Raw genomic sequence first — 16227 nt, 5'->3', positions numbered from 1 at the left:
ACAATGCATATCAGAGCAAAAACCAAGTCATGAGGTCGAAGGAACTGCCTGCAGAGCTCAGAGACAGGATTGTGTCAAGGCATAGATCTGGGGAAGCCTACAAAAAGGCTCTGGGGAAGCCTGACATGAACGAATGACACCGGGGTGTCCTTCGGTAGTCTTAGCCAGAGCCGCACATGGTGGGGCACTTGACGATTCAACCTGCGGTACGTACCTGTCCGGGCTAAACCGAGCACGAGCTCGTGCTGGAGCTTGGGCATCAGATTATCCCGCAGTATAGCCATCAGATTCTCCCGCAGTATAGCCATCTGCTGTTGCAGCTTTAAAGGCGCTCGCTTGAGGTTCACAAGTCCCTCCTCCAGGGACGCCCCATATGTTGGAACAACTCCCTTGGGGAGGAACTTGATCCCCAGGTACTTCAACTCTTCTGCTACTATGCATGGTCATAGCTGTTTACCACCAATGGCGAACCTTCGCTCCCCATAGACAAGACAGTGCTTGTTGGCACCGTCGGTAACAATATTGAGTGTGACGGATTTCTCACTGTTCACCTCCAAGCCTGCTTGCACTAGCAGAGCATGCGCCGCATCCATTGATGACTGGATCCCGGCCGGTGTTCTGGCACACAGGATCAGGTCCTCAGCCAAGGCCAATGTCTCAATGTTTTCACCTCCAAGCCTTACACCCACTCCCCCCGGTAAGTTCCGCAGCACCTCATCAAGGACACTGTTAAACAATATCGGAGAGAGTGGGTCGCCCTGCTTCACACCACGAGTTATTGGAATTGACTCGGCACGGTAACAATCAAGGATGGTTGTGCAGTCCTCGTACGATCTACTGAGATGCGTGAGGAATGGTGGCAGAGCCCCCATCCCTAGCACAGCCCTAAGAATTGCTCCATGGTTGATGAAGTTGAAGGCTTTCAACGCATCCAGCACAGCAATGCACAGCGGAGTGAGGTTGCGCGTGGCATCCCAAAGGATCCCATCGAGAATGTCAACATTCTCCGCGCAAACATCACCCTGCCTGAACGCTCGCTGTGCTGGATAGAGGTCAAAAGCACCCAACACGTGTCGAAAGTAGGAAGGATGTTCGGGGCTTGTCGTTTTGGGGAGCAACACCATCTTATGCTTTTTAAGGCAGTGGGGAGGAAACCCACAAAACAACCAGAGGTTGTACATCTTACACAAGCAGGAATCAGGGTATTGCCTTCACCAGCCTGCTGGATATCACGTCCACCCCGAGAGCCCCATGCTTGAGGAGACACTTCACCCACTGGATCTCCTCCAGACTGATGGGACGAACCAGACCCCACTGTTGTGTAACAACCTCAACATGCCTGTGATCCAGGTGCCTTGACATGACATGCTTGGCATGCCACTGGAGATGCCCCCACGATGTCCAATGCCACCAGCAAGTAAGCTCGATCATGTTCTGTTGGCAAAGGCCTCGAGGTCTCCACCGGAGATCTCCCCCAGGCGACCAATGAGCCGGTCGAAGCAACGATCGTCCCACTCACTGCCACCAGGAAGTAGTCCCTGGAGAACGACCTTAATCTCCTCCTTCCTCCACCATGCTCCATCCTCCATGCTAAACATTCGGCCTCAGTGCCAGGCAACTCCCTGCCGGGGACCGAGCCGAGCGACAAGTTGCCCGGCTGGCCCCCACCAGAGAGCCCCCGTTCCCTCCGATGGTCTACGGCCAATACGTGGTGGGTGCACACATCTCAGGCCGAGGCCGTGGTGCTTGGTCAGACTCTACAAGGAGCCTTTCAACCAGCTACTTGTAGGCCTTTGACCTCTGCTTCCCTTTGATGGCCTCGAGGGATCGGCCAGGGACCTTCTCGACCAGCCACTGGTTGATGAAACGACACCCACCACGGACTAGCCGGATCTCCTCAAGAGCCATCATGTGTTCATACTCAGGGTCCCACCATGGCTTCCCCTTAACAGGGAGGTGCCGCTGGTGGAACACCCGAGAGTGTTTGGCACGAGACCAATATTTGTCCCAAATTCCCTTCCACAGTCCTCACACGTAAACACTGCGCGCCCCCGAGCCCCGCCTGCCTCTGGCGCGATACCCGACTGCGTACCTGCAGAGGCAGCACCCAATAATTCACTCATATTTCTTTCGAAATTTGGAGGGTAAATTGGAAGAAAAGTGGGGGGCAGGGGTGGGTGGGGGGTGGATGATTCCCAAGATCCTCGAAGTGCCCAGCCGTTACTTAGCACCCCAACAAGGCACACACCCGGAAGGGGGTGCGGGATGCGGCAGGTCCGGGCGGACCGCGCATGCGCTCCATGGGGAGGCAATGGCTCACGTTCACAACTGAGTCCCTCATGCTGCAGGACCACCGCCGGGCCAATCCGGCCCAGGACGCTCGGTGTGCCACGAGAGGGTGCGGGCCTGCTGGCAGGACGGGGCCAGGGACGAGGAAAGGCACCGGCCTGGAGAGTATCCCGCCGCCACCCGAGGTGCACGGGCGGACGAGCTCCATGCCGGCCACGCCCCCGCCTTGACCATCCCCCTCTTCCCCCTCCTCCCACCCCCCCCCCGCTGCAACCAGACGCCCGTGGAGGGGGGGGGAGAGAGACACCGCAAGACGGGGAGGCGCGCACGCCACGCGGGGCCCTCGACAAGGACCACAACGGGAGGGATGATCCCAGACATGGCACTGGACCGGGCCCCCAAATGCACCACCCGCGCCGGCAATAGAACCCTACGCCACGCCGTGAGGAGCAGGTGGACCAGATGACGGGCCTGGAGCCCCGCGGGCCCAGGAAACGGAGGCTCGCCCCGACAGCGTGTGTGTTCCCGTACACTGCTTTCTTCGGCCAATACGTGGTGCTGTGTACAACCTAAGATGTACAACCAGATGTACAACCTAAGATGTACAACATCGCCCCTGCCATGTGTTCCCATACACCCCGGCTCGACAGACCCAGCCCTCAGAGCCAATCCTTGTCCCAAATTTATGGATCCGACTTGCTGACTTCCCTTACCCACATTGTTCCATCGCACCAGAGGCTGTTCACCTTGGAGACCTGCTGTGGATATGGGTACGGCCCAGAGCGAGATTGTCATCGCACCCGTATTTTCAAGGGGCGGCGAGGGCCCGCTGGACGCCACAGGAGCCGCAACGCTGTGCAGGGCGTGGGCCCCTAACTCGGGTAAAACCCATTGCAGGGTGCCCGTCCCTTCACAAAGAAAAGAAAACTCTTACTGACATCCCCGCCACAGTCTCCAGGTGCGCTTTGCGTTACCGCAACATTGGTAGGACGCGGCAAGCGTGAACCACCCCCCGACCTTTCTCCGCATGGGGGATCTGAGCCCGATTACCTTTCGCTCACACTGGGGCAGATGGGAGCCCATCACCCAACATTGTCCTTAAGGCCTTCGCCTGTCACTTAGGACCGACTCACCCATGTCCAATCGCTGTTCACATGGAACCCATCTCCACCTCGGACTTCAAAGGCAACTACCACCAAGATCTGCACCCACGCCGGCTCCTCCCGGGCCCGTGCCCAAGGCTTCAGCGCCACCGCGGCGGCCCTCCTACTCATCGTGACGTAGCGTGTGGACGGCTCCCCCCATCAAGGACGAAGCCTGCGCCAAGGGTTACATCACCTGCGACTGCCGGTTAAAGGCCCGACACTCGAGCACCATCCATTGTCAGGGCCAGTTGATTCTGCAGGTGAGTCGTTACGCACTCCTTAGCGGATTACGACTTCCATGGCCACCACCCTGCTGTCTCGACCTTTTACCAAGGCTCCGATGAGCGTTCACGTCGGCACCTTAAACCGGCGTTTGGTTCATCCCGCAGTGCCAGTTCTGCTTACCAAAAGTGGCTCACTTGGCAGCTCGCATTCTTCGCTCACGTGCCGCCGCACCACAGACTGAGCCCACAGGGCTAGGCCATCGAGCGAGCGCGCCTGGCCGGGCGTCTTGCCCATTCAAAGTTTGAGAATAGGTTGAAGCCGTTTTGGCCCCAATGCCTCTTGTCAGTCACTTTGCCGGATAAAACTGTGCATCAAGCAAGAGCTCCAGCTATCCTGAGGGAAACTTTGGAGGGAACCAGCTACTAGATTGTTCGATTGGTCATTCTCTCCTACGCCTAGGTGGTATGATCGATTTGCACGTCAAAACCGCTGCGGGCCTCCACCAGGGTTTCCCCTGGCTTAGCCCTGCCCCTGCATATCTCACCATCTTTCGGGTACCAGCAAGTACGCTGCAGCTCCGTCCGGTTCTGCACCAGACCGAGCGTATGACCAGCCGGTGGTGCGCCTCGCCCCTGCCACGGCGGCGAGGATCCCGCCCCATGGTGGAATGCGTGCGGGCACGAGGGACGTCCCCGCCAGCGGGTTCGGTCCAGAACGGCGATAAAAGCGTAACAGCATGGCCTCCTAGGCACAGAGAGCGCGAGGCCCCCAGACCCGGAAAGCACCACCGACCGACGCGCCCTCACCGCGAGACATCGCTGCTGAGAGGGCACCTGGACCTGGCACGCACGCACCGCACACTTTCATTGCCCCTCCGGGGTTTCGTTCGATGCCTTCGACTCGCACACGTGTTAGACTCCTTGGTCCATGTTTCAAGACAGATCGGGTGGGATTCCAACCCTCGCGGCAGACCCCGAGCGCCGGGGACCACACCGCCAAAAACAACAGTTCAGTATTGTACCGTACATTCACTGCTGTGTGCTTTGCGTTTTCATGGCTTTCGCGGGCGCGGATTTTAACCGCACTATAAGCGAGCTTCGCGGGATATCCCACAAGATGTATAAACAAGCCAACTCCGTGAATTATACAATGCAAACACTTCATTAAATCGATTACAATTTGCAATTTACAGTAAAGAATCATTAGAGATGTTACACAACAAAAACGCTTCAGGGGATGTTCCATCAGTGACTAAAACAAGTCATTCTCCATGAGTTCTAGAATGCAAATGCTTCATTAAATCTATTATTGAAATTAGCAGATAGGCTCAATACGGCATGATCCGATAACATCCCCCAATAACAATGGGCTCCCGCAGATACCCACAATGTTCGCAATCCTACATATATACCGATTGTGTCCTCGATCTTGATCATTGTTCTCGTCCCGTTGCTTCGACCTGTGGTTTTGACTCGCTCTGCTCAGCGTTCAATTATGGCTCCCAAGCGCAAGACCAGTGCCGGACATGCGTCGACTACCAAGAGGCAAAGTGATGAGCCTGAGCCAGAAAGTCGAGCTGCTGGACCACCTTTCAAGCGGAGAGAGTGCGGCCTCTGTTGGCAGGCATTATGGTATCGACAAATCCACTGTTCGCTACATAGTACATACAGAAGAAGAAGGTGATTCGTGAGAAACTTTCAGCAAGCACTATTGGGTACAAAGGTGGTCACCCATGTCTGGAATGTCCACATGGAAAGGATGAGGAAAACTCGATCAAGGACAACACACAGATGAGGAACCTTTATGCTGAAAACCATGATGCTGAACCGTTCCCTAAACCCAATCAAGGACGAGATGGACACCATTCCAAAGGTTTCCGAAGAGGACGAGGCAGAGGTGGGCAGTAATGAGGAAGAGGTGCCGAGGTCCAACCTCACAGTCCAGTTCCTGGGCGAGTTGCTGCAGGACATACGGGCGATTGTCGACAAGTTGGAAGATGCTGACCCAGTCGTGGAGAGGTACCTCAAGTTCAAGAGGGGCTTGGATAACTCGCTTCTCCCGTACAAAGAGAAACATCCAAATGTTGGGCAATGCGTCAGGAAGCTCCCCATTACCCATTTCTTCAGCCCTGCTCCCTCCACCTCAAGATCACCAGCATTCTCACCAGCGTCCTCAACAGCATTCTCATCAGCGCCCTCACCTTCTCCTGGCTCTCCCTTAGTGCACGATTTTGCTGCACCATCATTTGGATCACCCTCAAAGTTTGAGGAATTTTTGGAATTGTAATTCATCACCATCATTATCATCATTTGAAAATTGCGTGTTTGTTAAAAAAAAAAAAAACAACATTTAAACGGTTCACGATGGTGTTTTTTTTTTTTACTTTCACGGTATGGTGTGGTTAAGCACTTAATAAACTAAGCGCATTCCTTCAATGAATTGGAAATGGTACGTGGTGTGGTTTTTTTTTTATTTGTAAGCATTTTTGGTGAAACTATAATCATGTGCATTTGCGGTCGAAAACATTTTAAATTTTAAAAATTTCCCTCTATGAATCTGGAACCGCTGGGAACCTGTAACGTATCCCCCTTTTCCCCATTGAAACAATGCCGTGGCGTACATTCACGGATTTTGTCTCGCCATTCACGGTTTGTTCCTCTCTATTCGTGGATGTTCACGACTCGGGAACCTACCCCCCCTCCCCCCCCCTTTTCCCATTGAAACAATGCCCCACTATTCGCGGGATTTTCCAGTAACGTATCCCCCACAAATACCGGGGTCCGACTACTAGGGTTTCTTGTTTCTTTGTGTCTCGGTATGTGCTTCTGCAGGGTCTCCGAAAACAGTCAGAATATCAATCTGAGAGACTGTATGTACACACATCGACACATTGCCCTGCCTGCAAAATTCCAGTGTGACCGTTTATAGTAACAATTTTATGGTCAAACATACTAAGGCGTAACCATAACATCCTGATTCTAATGGAACAGGTGAGCACAGTACAAATTGTCAAATGTGACATCAAACGTATTGTTACGGCCCGGGGTTCGGGTCTACTACGAGAGGTGAAGCCTCTCCCCCCCCCCCCCCCCCACCGAACTTACCAGACCTGAGGCTCCCGCGCACGAATAACTTTGTACTTCGGCAGGTTGCGAACCCGCAACTAGGAATGCCAATTGGTCCGTCGCGCGATAGCAGGGTCCAATCGTCTGACACTGTTTTCCTGTACCGCGTGACGGTTTCAATTGGGGAACCTACCCTCCGGCGATATACCACTTTTGTTCCTGGACCTGTAGTTTACCATGCAACACTACAGAGCTGGTTTTACCAGAATGGAGTTCAGAAAGAACTCGGAATTTAAATACCACTCTCAAAGGAGTCGTACAAATATACAGAGCAAAGGTGTTGAGAGTGCAAGTGTAGGCCAAGGTTAGCTTGTGAAGAATCGACATTATCTTCATGCTCAGCACTGAATGGATAGGTCATAACTCCTTTTGGTGCAGAAAGACTATGGGAACTTCAGGTAGGGAAACCAGTTGTTAAAGCTGTAACAAGAAACAAAGGTGAAACTGAACGAAGCACGGGACTGTTTGATGTTAACATGATGAATGTTTATTTGCCGATATCCACATTATGGAAACATGCCATGTACAATATGCACTTGTCAGGTTACTCTTAAGAAGGGAGGAGTGTAATATGGGATCGTATCGCCATCCCATGTACATGTTGAACAGTGCTCATTGAAACAAACGGCCATCAGTGGAAAACTCTTCCATGCGACTGACAAGTGCACTCAATGTGTGTGGTGTGTTTTTTTAATATTGGAAATCGCCACAAACAACGTGGAAAACCACTCTGAATAGGGAGCTAAGTGAAGGTTAGATAAAGATAAGAATAAAGGAAAAAATATCAAGAAAACATCCAAGACGCAGGAAGTAGCAGAAGTCAGGTAAAATGTAATGAAACCTCAAAGATGTACGAAATAGGAATTGACATTCCTGTTGAAGCTGGGTAGATTGTAGGACAATAGGAAGCATGTTACAGGTAGTAGTCAGGTTCACTATGTTTTTTCGTTCAAAATCATGGTAGATTAGCAAACCTATACATTTTTGGAAACGTTATTACATGGAAAATCTGAAAATCAATGTTTACATTTGCCAATTCCGACCAATTCCATTCGACCAATTCGACCAATCGACCAATTCCATTCGACCAATTCGACCATTCGACCAATTCGATTTGCCAATCAATTTGACCGACCTTTGCTTGTGTGGAACAGACTGTGAAAACGATGCGGACTATATTGTCGGATACGACACACAGGACAGTGATGACGAACTCTAAATGGCATATTCTGTAATCGTGTATGTTTGATGCCATTGACTGCCTGTGTATATTTTGTCATTGACTGCCTGTGTAGATGTGAAGTTATACTGACCGCATGTGTATATATGATTTTGCTGACTGCCTGTGTATGTTTGGTGATATGAATTATTGTGACACATTTTGATGTTATTAATTGCCTGTACAAAATGATAACATGTATTTGATTATGCAACTTATCGCGAATATAAAGACAGTATTTTGCAATTCAAAACCTTTGATTCGTGTCTTACCATTCCCCATAGCACTAATTTGATACTTTCATTGGATTCCTTGTCCCTGAAAATATAGGTTTAGTATATTTTAAAAAGTTTTTAGGGTAATTAGAGGCAGAAATAGAACAAAATATGTATTTTACAGTGGCCATTTTGAAAATCAAAAATGGCCGCCATACAGGTATCTCTCCAAATGTAAACATTGATTTTTAGTTTCCTTATGCTATAACCTTTCCAAAAATGTATAGGTTTGCTAATCTACCATGAATTTGAACGAAATATAATTTATTGACATAGTGAACCTGACTAAAGTGAATTCTGGAGTGCGACAGCACGAGGGATAAAACTATCTGCATAGACTTTCGTTCTACACGTTGGATCAGCTATAGTTTATTGGTGAGCACAGATGGCAAACCGAGTCTTGCGTCCAAAAACTCGTAAAGATACTTCACCATGACACACAAACAGACACACACACACACACACACACACACACACACACACACAGACACACAAACACACAAACACAGACAGACAGACACAGACACACACACAGACACACACAGAGACACAGAGAAAGACACAGACACAGACACAGAACAGACACAAACACAGAACAGACACAGAGACAGACACAGAGACAGACACAACACACACACACACACACACACACACACACACACACACACACACACACACACACACACACACACACACACACACACACACACACACACACACACACTGGAGGATCTGGAAACTCACTATCCACAAAAATCAGTGCATCCCAGGATTAGTAGAGTATGTGAAAATCTCAACAGATAAGACGACCGAATACAATTTGTGTACAAGCATGAACACAACAAATCAGAAAAGGGATCTCTCACTCACCTTGCAAAATACTTCCAGAAACAGGTGCATTTAGAGGGATGTCACACACCAACACGAACACAGCAACGAATACAGCCCCAAATATTGCAAAAAAGACAAAAGAAAAATACTAGAGCAATGCGACTGTGTCACCAATATGCCTCCGCATAGTCCCTGCCTCCCAGTGTTGGTGAAGTGCAGGTGTGTTCAGTTACCAAGCAGCCGGTGTTGGTGTAGTGCAGGGGTGTTCAGTTACCACGCAGCTCTGTTGGTGTAGTGCAGGTGTGTTCAGTTACCAAGCAGTCGGTGTTGGTGTAGTGCAGGTGTGTTCAGTTACCAAGCAGTCGGTGTTGGTGTAGTGCAGGTGTGTTCAGTTACCAAGCAGTCGGTGTTGGTGTAGTGCAGGGTGTGGCCAGTTACCAAGCAGGCGGTATTGGTGTAGTGCAGGGTGTGTTCAGTTACCAAGCAGTCGGTGTTGGTGTAGTGCAGGGTGTGTTCAGTTACCAAGCAGTCGGTGTTTGTGTAGTGCAGGTGTGTTCAGTTACCAAGCAGCTTCTGTTGGTATAGTGCAGGTGTGTTCAGTTACCACGCAGTCGGTGTTGGTGTAGTGCAGGGTGTGTTCAGTTATCAAGCAGTCGGTGTTGGTGTAGTGCAGGTGTGTTCAGTTACCAAGCAGCCTCTGTTGGTGTAGTGCAGGGTGTGTTCAGTTGCAAAGCAGCTTCTGTTGGTGTTGTGCAGGTGTGTTCAGTTACCAAGCAGCTTCTGTTGGTGTAGTGCAGGTGTGTTCAGTTACCAAGCAGTCGGTGTTGGTGTAGTGCAGGATGTGTTCAGTTATCAAGCAGTCGGTGTTGGTGTAGTGCAGGTGTGTTCAGTTACCAAGCAGTCGGTGTTGGTGTAGTGCAGGGGTGTGTTCAGTAACCAAGCAGTCGGTGTTGGTGTAGTGCAGGGTGTGTTCAGTTACCAAGCAGCCGGTGTTGGTGTAGTGCAGGGTGTGTTCAGTTACCAAGCAGTCGGTGTTGGTGTAGTGCAGGGGTGTGTTCAGTGACCAAGCAGCCGGTGTTGGTGTAGTGCAGGTGTGTTCAGTTACCCAGCAGCTTCTGTTGGTGTAGTGCAGGTGTGTTCAGTTACCAAGCAGTCGGTGTTGGTGTAGTGCAGGGTGTGTTCAGTTATCAAGCAGTCGGTGTTGGTGTAGTGCAGGTGTGTTCAGTTACCAAGCAGTCGGTGTTGGTGTAGTGCAGGGGTGTGTTCAGTTACCAAGCAGCTGGTGTTGGTGTAGTGCAGGGTGTGTTCAGTTACCAAGCAGTCGGTGTTGGTGTAGTGTAGGTGTGTTCAGTTACCAAGCAGCTTCTGTTGGTGTAGTGCAGGGTGTGTTCAGTTACCAAGCAGTCGGTGTTGGTGTAGTGCAGGTGTGTTCAGTTACCAAGCAGTCGGTGTTGGTGTAGTGCAGGTGTGTTCAGTTACTAAGCAGTCGATGTTGGTGTAGTGCAGGTGTGTTCAGTTACCAAGCATTCGGTGTTGGTGCAGTGCAGGGTGTGGTCAGTTACCAAGCAGTCGGTGTTGGTGTAGTGCAGGGTGTGTTCAGTTACCACACAGTCGGTGTTGGTGTAGTGCAGGTGTGTTCAGTTACCAAGCAGCCGGTGTTGGTGTAGTGCAGGTGTGTTCACTTACCAAGCAGTTGGTGTTGGTGTAGTGCAGGGTGTGTTCAGTTACCACGCAGCTTCTGTTGGTGTAGTGCAGGTGTGTTCAGTTACCACGCAGTCGGTGTTGGTGTAGTGCAGGTGTCTTCAGTTACCAAGCAGCTTCTGTTGGTGTAGTGCAGGGGTGTTCAGTTACCACGCAGCTTCTGTTGGTGTAGTGCAGGTGTGTTCAGTTAGCAAGCAGTCGGTGTTGGTGTAGTGCAGGGTGTGTTCAGTTACCAAGCAGTCAGTGTTGGTGTTGTGCAGGTGTGTTTAGTTACCAAGCAGTCGGTGTTGGTGTAGTGCAGGTGTGTTCAGTTACCAAGCAGTCGGTGTTGGTGTAGTGCAGGGTGTGGTCAGTTACCAAGCAGTCGGTGTTGGTGTAGTGCAGGGGTGTTCAGTTACCAAGCAGTCGGTGTTGGTGTAGTGCAGGTGTGTTCAGTTACCAAGCAGCTTCTGTTGGTATAGTGCAGGTGTGTTCAGTTACCAAGCAGTCAGTGTTGGTGTAGTGCAGGGTGTGTTCAGTTACCAAGCAGTCGGTGTTGGTGTAGTGCAGGGGTGTTCAGTTACCAAGCAGTCGGTGTTGGTGTAGTGCAGGTGTGTTCAGTTACCACGCAGCTTCTGTTGGTGTTGTGCAGGTGTGTTCAGTTAGCAAGCAGTCGGTGTTGGTGTAGTGCAGGGTGTGTTCAGTTACCAAGCAGCTTCTGTTGGTATCGTGCAGGTGTGTTCAGTTACCAACCAGCTGCTGTTGGTGCAGTGCAGGGTGTGTTCAGTTACCAATCAGTCGGTGTTGGTGTACTTCAGGTGTGTTCAGTTATCAAGCAGCTTCTGTTGGTGTTGTGCAGGTGTGTTCAGTTACCAAGCAGGCGGTGTTGGTGTAGTGCAGGTGTGTTCAGTTACCAAGCAGTCGGTGTTGGTGTAGTGCAGGTGTGTTCAGTTACCAAGCAGCCGGTGTTGGTGTAGTGCAAGGGGTGTTCAGTTACCACGCAGCTACTGTTGATGCAGTGCAGGGGTGTGTTCAGTTACCAAGCAGCCGGTGTTGGTGTAATGCAGGGTGTGTTCAGTTAACAAGCAGTCGGTGTTGGTGTAGTGGAGGTGTGTTCAGTTACCAAGCAGCTTCTGTTGGTGTAGTGCAGGATGTGTTCAGTTACCAAGCAGTCGGTGTTGGTGTAGTGCAGGGTGTGTTCAGTTACCAAGCAGTCGGTGTTGGTTTCGTGCCAGGGTGTGTTCAGTTACCAAGCAGATGGTGTTGGTGTAGTGCAGGTGTGTTCAGTTACCAAGCAGCTTCTGTTGGTCTAGTGCAGGGGTGTGTTCAGTTACCACGCAGCTTCTGTTGGTGTTGTGCAGGGTTGTGTTCAGTTACCAAGCAGCTGCTGTTGGTGTAGTGCAGGGTGTGTTCAGTTACCAAGCAGCTGGAGTTGGTGTAGAGCAGGTGTGTTCAGTTACCAAGCAGATGGTGTTGGTGTAGTGCAGGTGTGTTCGGTTACCAAGCAGCTTGTGTTGGTGTAGTGCAGGGGTGTGTTCAGTTACCACGCAGCTTCTGTTGGTGTAGTGCAGGTGTGTGTTCAGTTACCACGCAGCTTCTGTTGGTGTAGTGCAGGGTGTGTTCAGTTACCAAGCAGTCGGTGTTGGTGTAGTGCAGGTGTGTTCAGTTACCAAGCAGCTTCTGGTGGTATAGTGCAGGTGTGTTCAGTTACCACGCAGCTTCTGTTGGTGTAGTGCAGGGTGTGTTCAGTTACCAAGCAGTCGGTGTTGGTGTAGTGCAGGTGTGTTCAGTTACCAAGCAGCTTCTGTTGGTATAGTGCAGGTGTGTTCAGTTACCAAGCAGCTGCTGTTGGTGTAGTGCAGGGTGTGTTCAGTTACCAAGCAGCTTCTGTTGGTGTAGTGCAGGGGTGTGTTCAGTTACCAAGCAGCTTCTGTTGGTCTAGTGCAGGGGTGTGTTCAGTTACCACGCAGCTTCTGTTGGTGTAGTGCAGGGTTGTGTTCAGTTACCAAGCAGCTGCTGTTGGTGTAGTGCAGGGTGTGTTCAGTTACCAAGCAGCTGGAGTTGGTGTAGAGCAGGTGTGTTCAGTTACCAAGCAGATGGTGTTGGTGTAGTGCAGGTGTGTTCGGTTACCAAGCAGCTTCTGTTGGTGTAGTGCAGGGGTGTGTTCAGTTACCACGCAGCTTCTGTTGGTGTAGTGCAGGTGTGTGTTCAGTTACCACGCAGCTTCTGTTGGTGTAGTGCAGGGTGTGTTCAGTTACCAAGCAGTCGGTGTTGGTGTAGTGCAGGTGTGTTCAGTTACCAAGCAGCTTCTGGTGGTATAGTGCAGGTGTGTTCAGTTACCACGCAGCTTCTGTTGGTGTAGTGCAGGGTGTGTTCAGTTACCAAGCAGTCGGTGTTGGTGTAGTGCAGGTGTGTTCAGTTACCATCAGTTGGTGTCGTGCATGTGTGTTCAGTTACCAAGCAGTCGGTGTTGGTGTAGTGCAGGTGTGTTCAGTTACCAAGCAGCTCGTGTTGGGGTAGAGCAGGTGTGTTCAGTTACCAAGCAGCTCGTGTTGGTGTAGAGCAGGTGTGTTCAGTTACCAAGCAGCTTCTGTTGGTATAGTGCAGGTGTGTTCAGTTACCAAGCAGCTGCTGTTGGTGTAGTGCAGGGTGTGTTCAGTTACCAAGCAGTTGGTGTTGGTGTAGTGCAGGTGTGTTCAGTTACCATCAGTTGGTGTCGTGCATGTGTGTTCAGTTACCAAGCAGTCGGTGTTGGTGTAGTGCAGGTGTGTTCAGTTACCAAGCAGCTCGTGTTGGGGTAGAGCAGGTGTGTTCAGTTACCAAGCAGCTCGTGTTGGTGTAGAGCAGGTGTGTTCATTTACCAAGCAGTCGGTGTTGGTGTAGTGCAGGTGTGTTCAGTTACCAAGCAGCTTCTGTTGGTGTAGTGCAGCTTTGTTCAGTTACCAAGCAGATGGTGGTGGTATAGTGCACGTTGTGTTCAGTTACCAAGCAGATGGTGTTGGTGCAGTGGAGGTGTGTTCAGTTACCAAGCAGATGGTGGTGGTAAGTGCACGTTGTGTTCAGTTACCAAGCAGACAGATGGCGTTGGTGCAGTGGAGGTGTGTTCAGTTACCAAGCAGACAGATGGTGTTGGTGCAGTGGAGGTGTGTTGAGTTACCAAGCAGACAGATGGTGGTGGTGCAGTGGAGGGGTGTTCAGTTACCAAGCAGACAGATGGTGTTGGTGCAGTGGAGGTGTGTTGAGTTACCAAGCAGACAGATGGTGGTGGTGCAGTAGAGGTGTGTTCAGTTACCAAGCAGATGGTGGTGGTATAGTGCAGGGTGTGTTCAGTTACCAAGCAGCAGCCAGCCAGCGCTTGCCAAGCCATCCGTTCTTTATCAACGGTATCGAATTGAATGCTTAAGCCACTTGATCACTCCACAAGAAACTTGGTAAATGAACACACCCCTTCCCTTGTATGATGGGCCAAATGGCGCACTTCATCAAATTTCCTTGTTAATTAAAATTTAAACATATCCACTCTCGGCTGACAATACATTTCCAGAGACATTTCGTTACATTAACTACTTTCTCATTGAAAGACCTTTCTTGTTTTAAATTCTGCGCTGATCCTCTCCTCTTCTTCTTCTTCTTCCCTGATAGGCGAAGCAAGGCACTGGTGATTCGATCACTGACACTGGTGATGTCAGCAAGGGGTGCTGCTGCTGCATCGCAAAGCAAGGCTGCCTCTAATGATGGCAAGCTAAGATATAATTTTATATATTTTCACGTAATTAAGTGTACCTGGTCTAATTCATACCAATTAAACCTGCTGAGAATTTCTGATTTGATTTGTAACAAGGAAGGTGGGTTTTCGTTAAACAACAACAATAATCTGGATTCCAGGAAATATCGCGAGACTTTTTGTAAATGCAAAGCAAGATGTCGAGGCCTCCTGGTGCTAGAAGTGAGTGATTAAATGGCGATTTTTCAGGCGTTAGATGTTGATTACGAGTTGTGTTTTCGATGCGGTGATAGTGACAGATGTTATTCATATTGTAACTGTGGTTCGTACAGGCACTGAACAATCGTTACGATTGACGACGTGTTGTGACTTGTGTGTGCTTCATTCCTACCTTGAATGTATGTGATGGGCGATGTCAGCTTCACAAGGGAAGGGATGTATCATAATAATGGGGACGCAACTGGGCCCACGTTATTAGTTACCTGTTTGTGCCGTGTTGGGTTACCTTTGAATTACCATTACTCATTAGTGCCGTGTTCGGTTACATTGTTAGGGATAGATAACCCTCCTCACCCTCACCCTCACCCTCACCTTCTACCCCTCACCTTCTACCCATCACCTTCTACCCCTCACCTTCTACCCCTCACCTTCTACCCCTCACCTTCTACCCCTCACCTTCTACCCCCTCACCCTCACCACCCTCACCACCCTCACCCTCACCACCCCCACCCTCACCACCCTCACCCTCACCACCCTCACCCTCACCCTCACCCTCACCCTCACCCTCACCCTCACCACCCTCACCCTCACCACCCTCACCCTCACCACCCTCACCCTCACCACCCTCACCCTCACCACCCTCACCCTCACCTCCCTCCCCATCCTCCCCTCTCCCTCCCCATCCTCACCTCTCCCTCCCCATCCTCACCTCTCCCTCCCCATCCTCACCTCTCCCTCCCCATCCTCACCTCTCCCTCCCCATCCTCACCTCTCCCTCCCCATCCTCACCTCTCCCTCCCCATCCTCACCTCTCCCTCCCCATCCTCACCTCTCCCTCCCCATCCTCACCTCTCCCTCCCCATCCTCACCTCTCCCTCCCCATCCTCACCTCTCCCTCCCCATCCTCACCTCTCCCTCCCCATCCTCACCTCTCCCTCCCCATCCTCACCTCTCCCTTCCCATCCTCATCTCTCCCTCCCCATCCTCACCTTCTCCCTCCCCATCCTCATCTCTCCCTCCCCATCCTCATCTCTCCCTCCCTCCCCATCCTCACCTTCTCCCTCCCCACCCTCACCTTCTCCCTCCCCAGCCTCACCTTCTCCCTCCCCACCCTCACCTTCTCCCTCCCCATCCTCTTTCTCCCTTCCCACCCTCACCTTCTCCCTCCCCACCCTCACCTTCTGCCTCCCCGCCCTCACCTTCTGCCTCCCCGCCCTCACCTTCTCCCTCCCCTACTCACCTTCTCCCTACTCACCTTCTCCCTCCTCACCTTCTCCCTCCCCACCCTCACTTTTCCCCTTCTCCCTCCCCTTCTCCCTCCCCAGCCTCACCTTTCCCCATCTCTCCCATCCTCACCCTTCCCCATCTCCTCCATCCTCGCCCTTCTCCTCCTTCCCCCATCCTCGCACTTCGCCGCCCTCGCCCTTTGTCGCCCTCCGCCGCCCTCGCCCTTTGTCGCCCTCGCCCTTTGTCGCCCTCACCCTTTGCCTTCCTC

The 16227-nt window shown here is 51.3% G+C and overlaps 1 protein-coding gene, 1 long non-coding RNA gene and 1 pseudogene across 5 annotated transcripts in view; 1 reads left to right on the top strand and 2 right to left on the bottom strand.

Moving 5' to 3' along the window:
- LOC144891403 (uncharacterized) overlaps positions 1-14473 on the bottom strand; it is a 46827-nt gene extending 32354 nt beyond the window's left edge. Inside the window, exon 1 of one of the 4 annotated variants that reach the window (XR_013622936.1) lies at positions 14373-14473. This is a non-coding gene — a long non-coding RNA (uncharacterized LOC144891403). The remainder of the gene's footprint in view (positions 1-14372) is intronic. The other 3 variants (XR_013622935.1, XR_013622937.1, XR_013622938.1) reach the window with 3 other exon arrangements.
- Positions 3019-4584, bottom strand: LOC144891410 (28S ribosomal RNA; annotated as a pseudogene).
- A 166-nt stretch (positions 14474-14639) lies between the features above and the next one.
- The window catches only part of LOC137422857 (uncharacterized), a 68727-nt gene continuing 67139 nt past the window's right edge, over positions 14640-16227 (top strand). Inside the window, exon 1 of the mRNA XM_068109442.1 lies at positions 14640-14735. Coding sequence (XP_067965543.1) covers positions 14699-14735 — 37 coding nt within the window. The 5' untranslated portion in view covers positions 14640-14698. The remainder of the gene's footprint in view (positions 14736-16227) is intronic.

Source organism: Myxine glutinosa, chromosome 3 (genome assembly GCF_964187855.1).
Source record: "Myxine glutinosa chromosome 3, kmMyxGlut1.1, whole genome shotgun sequence".
In the NCBI taxonomy this organism is placed as follows: Eukaryota; Metazoa; Chordata; class Myxini; order Myxiniformes; family Myxinidae; genus Myxine; species Myxine glutinosa.
The sequence above is the reverse complement of the archived record's forward strand: the minus strand, read 5'-3'. Positions and strand labels throughout refer to the sequence as shown.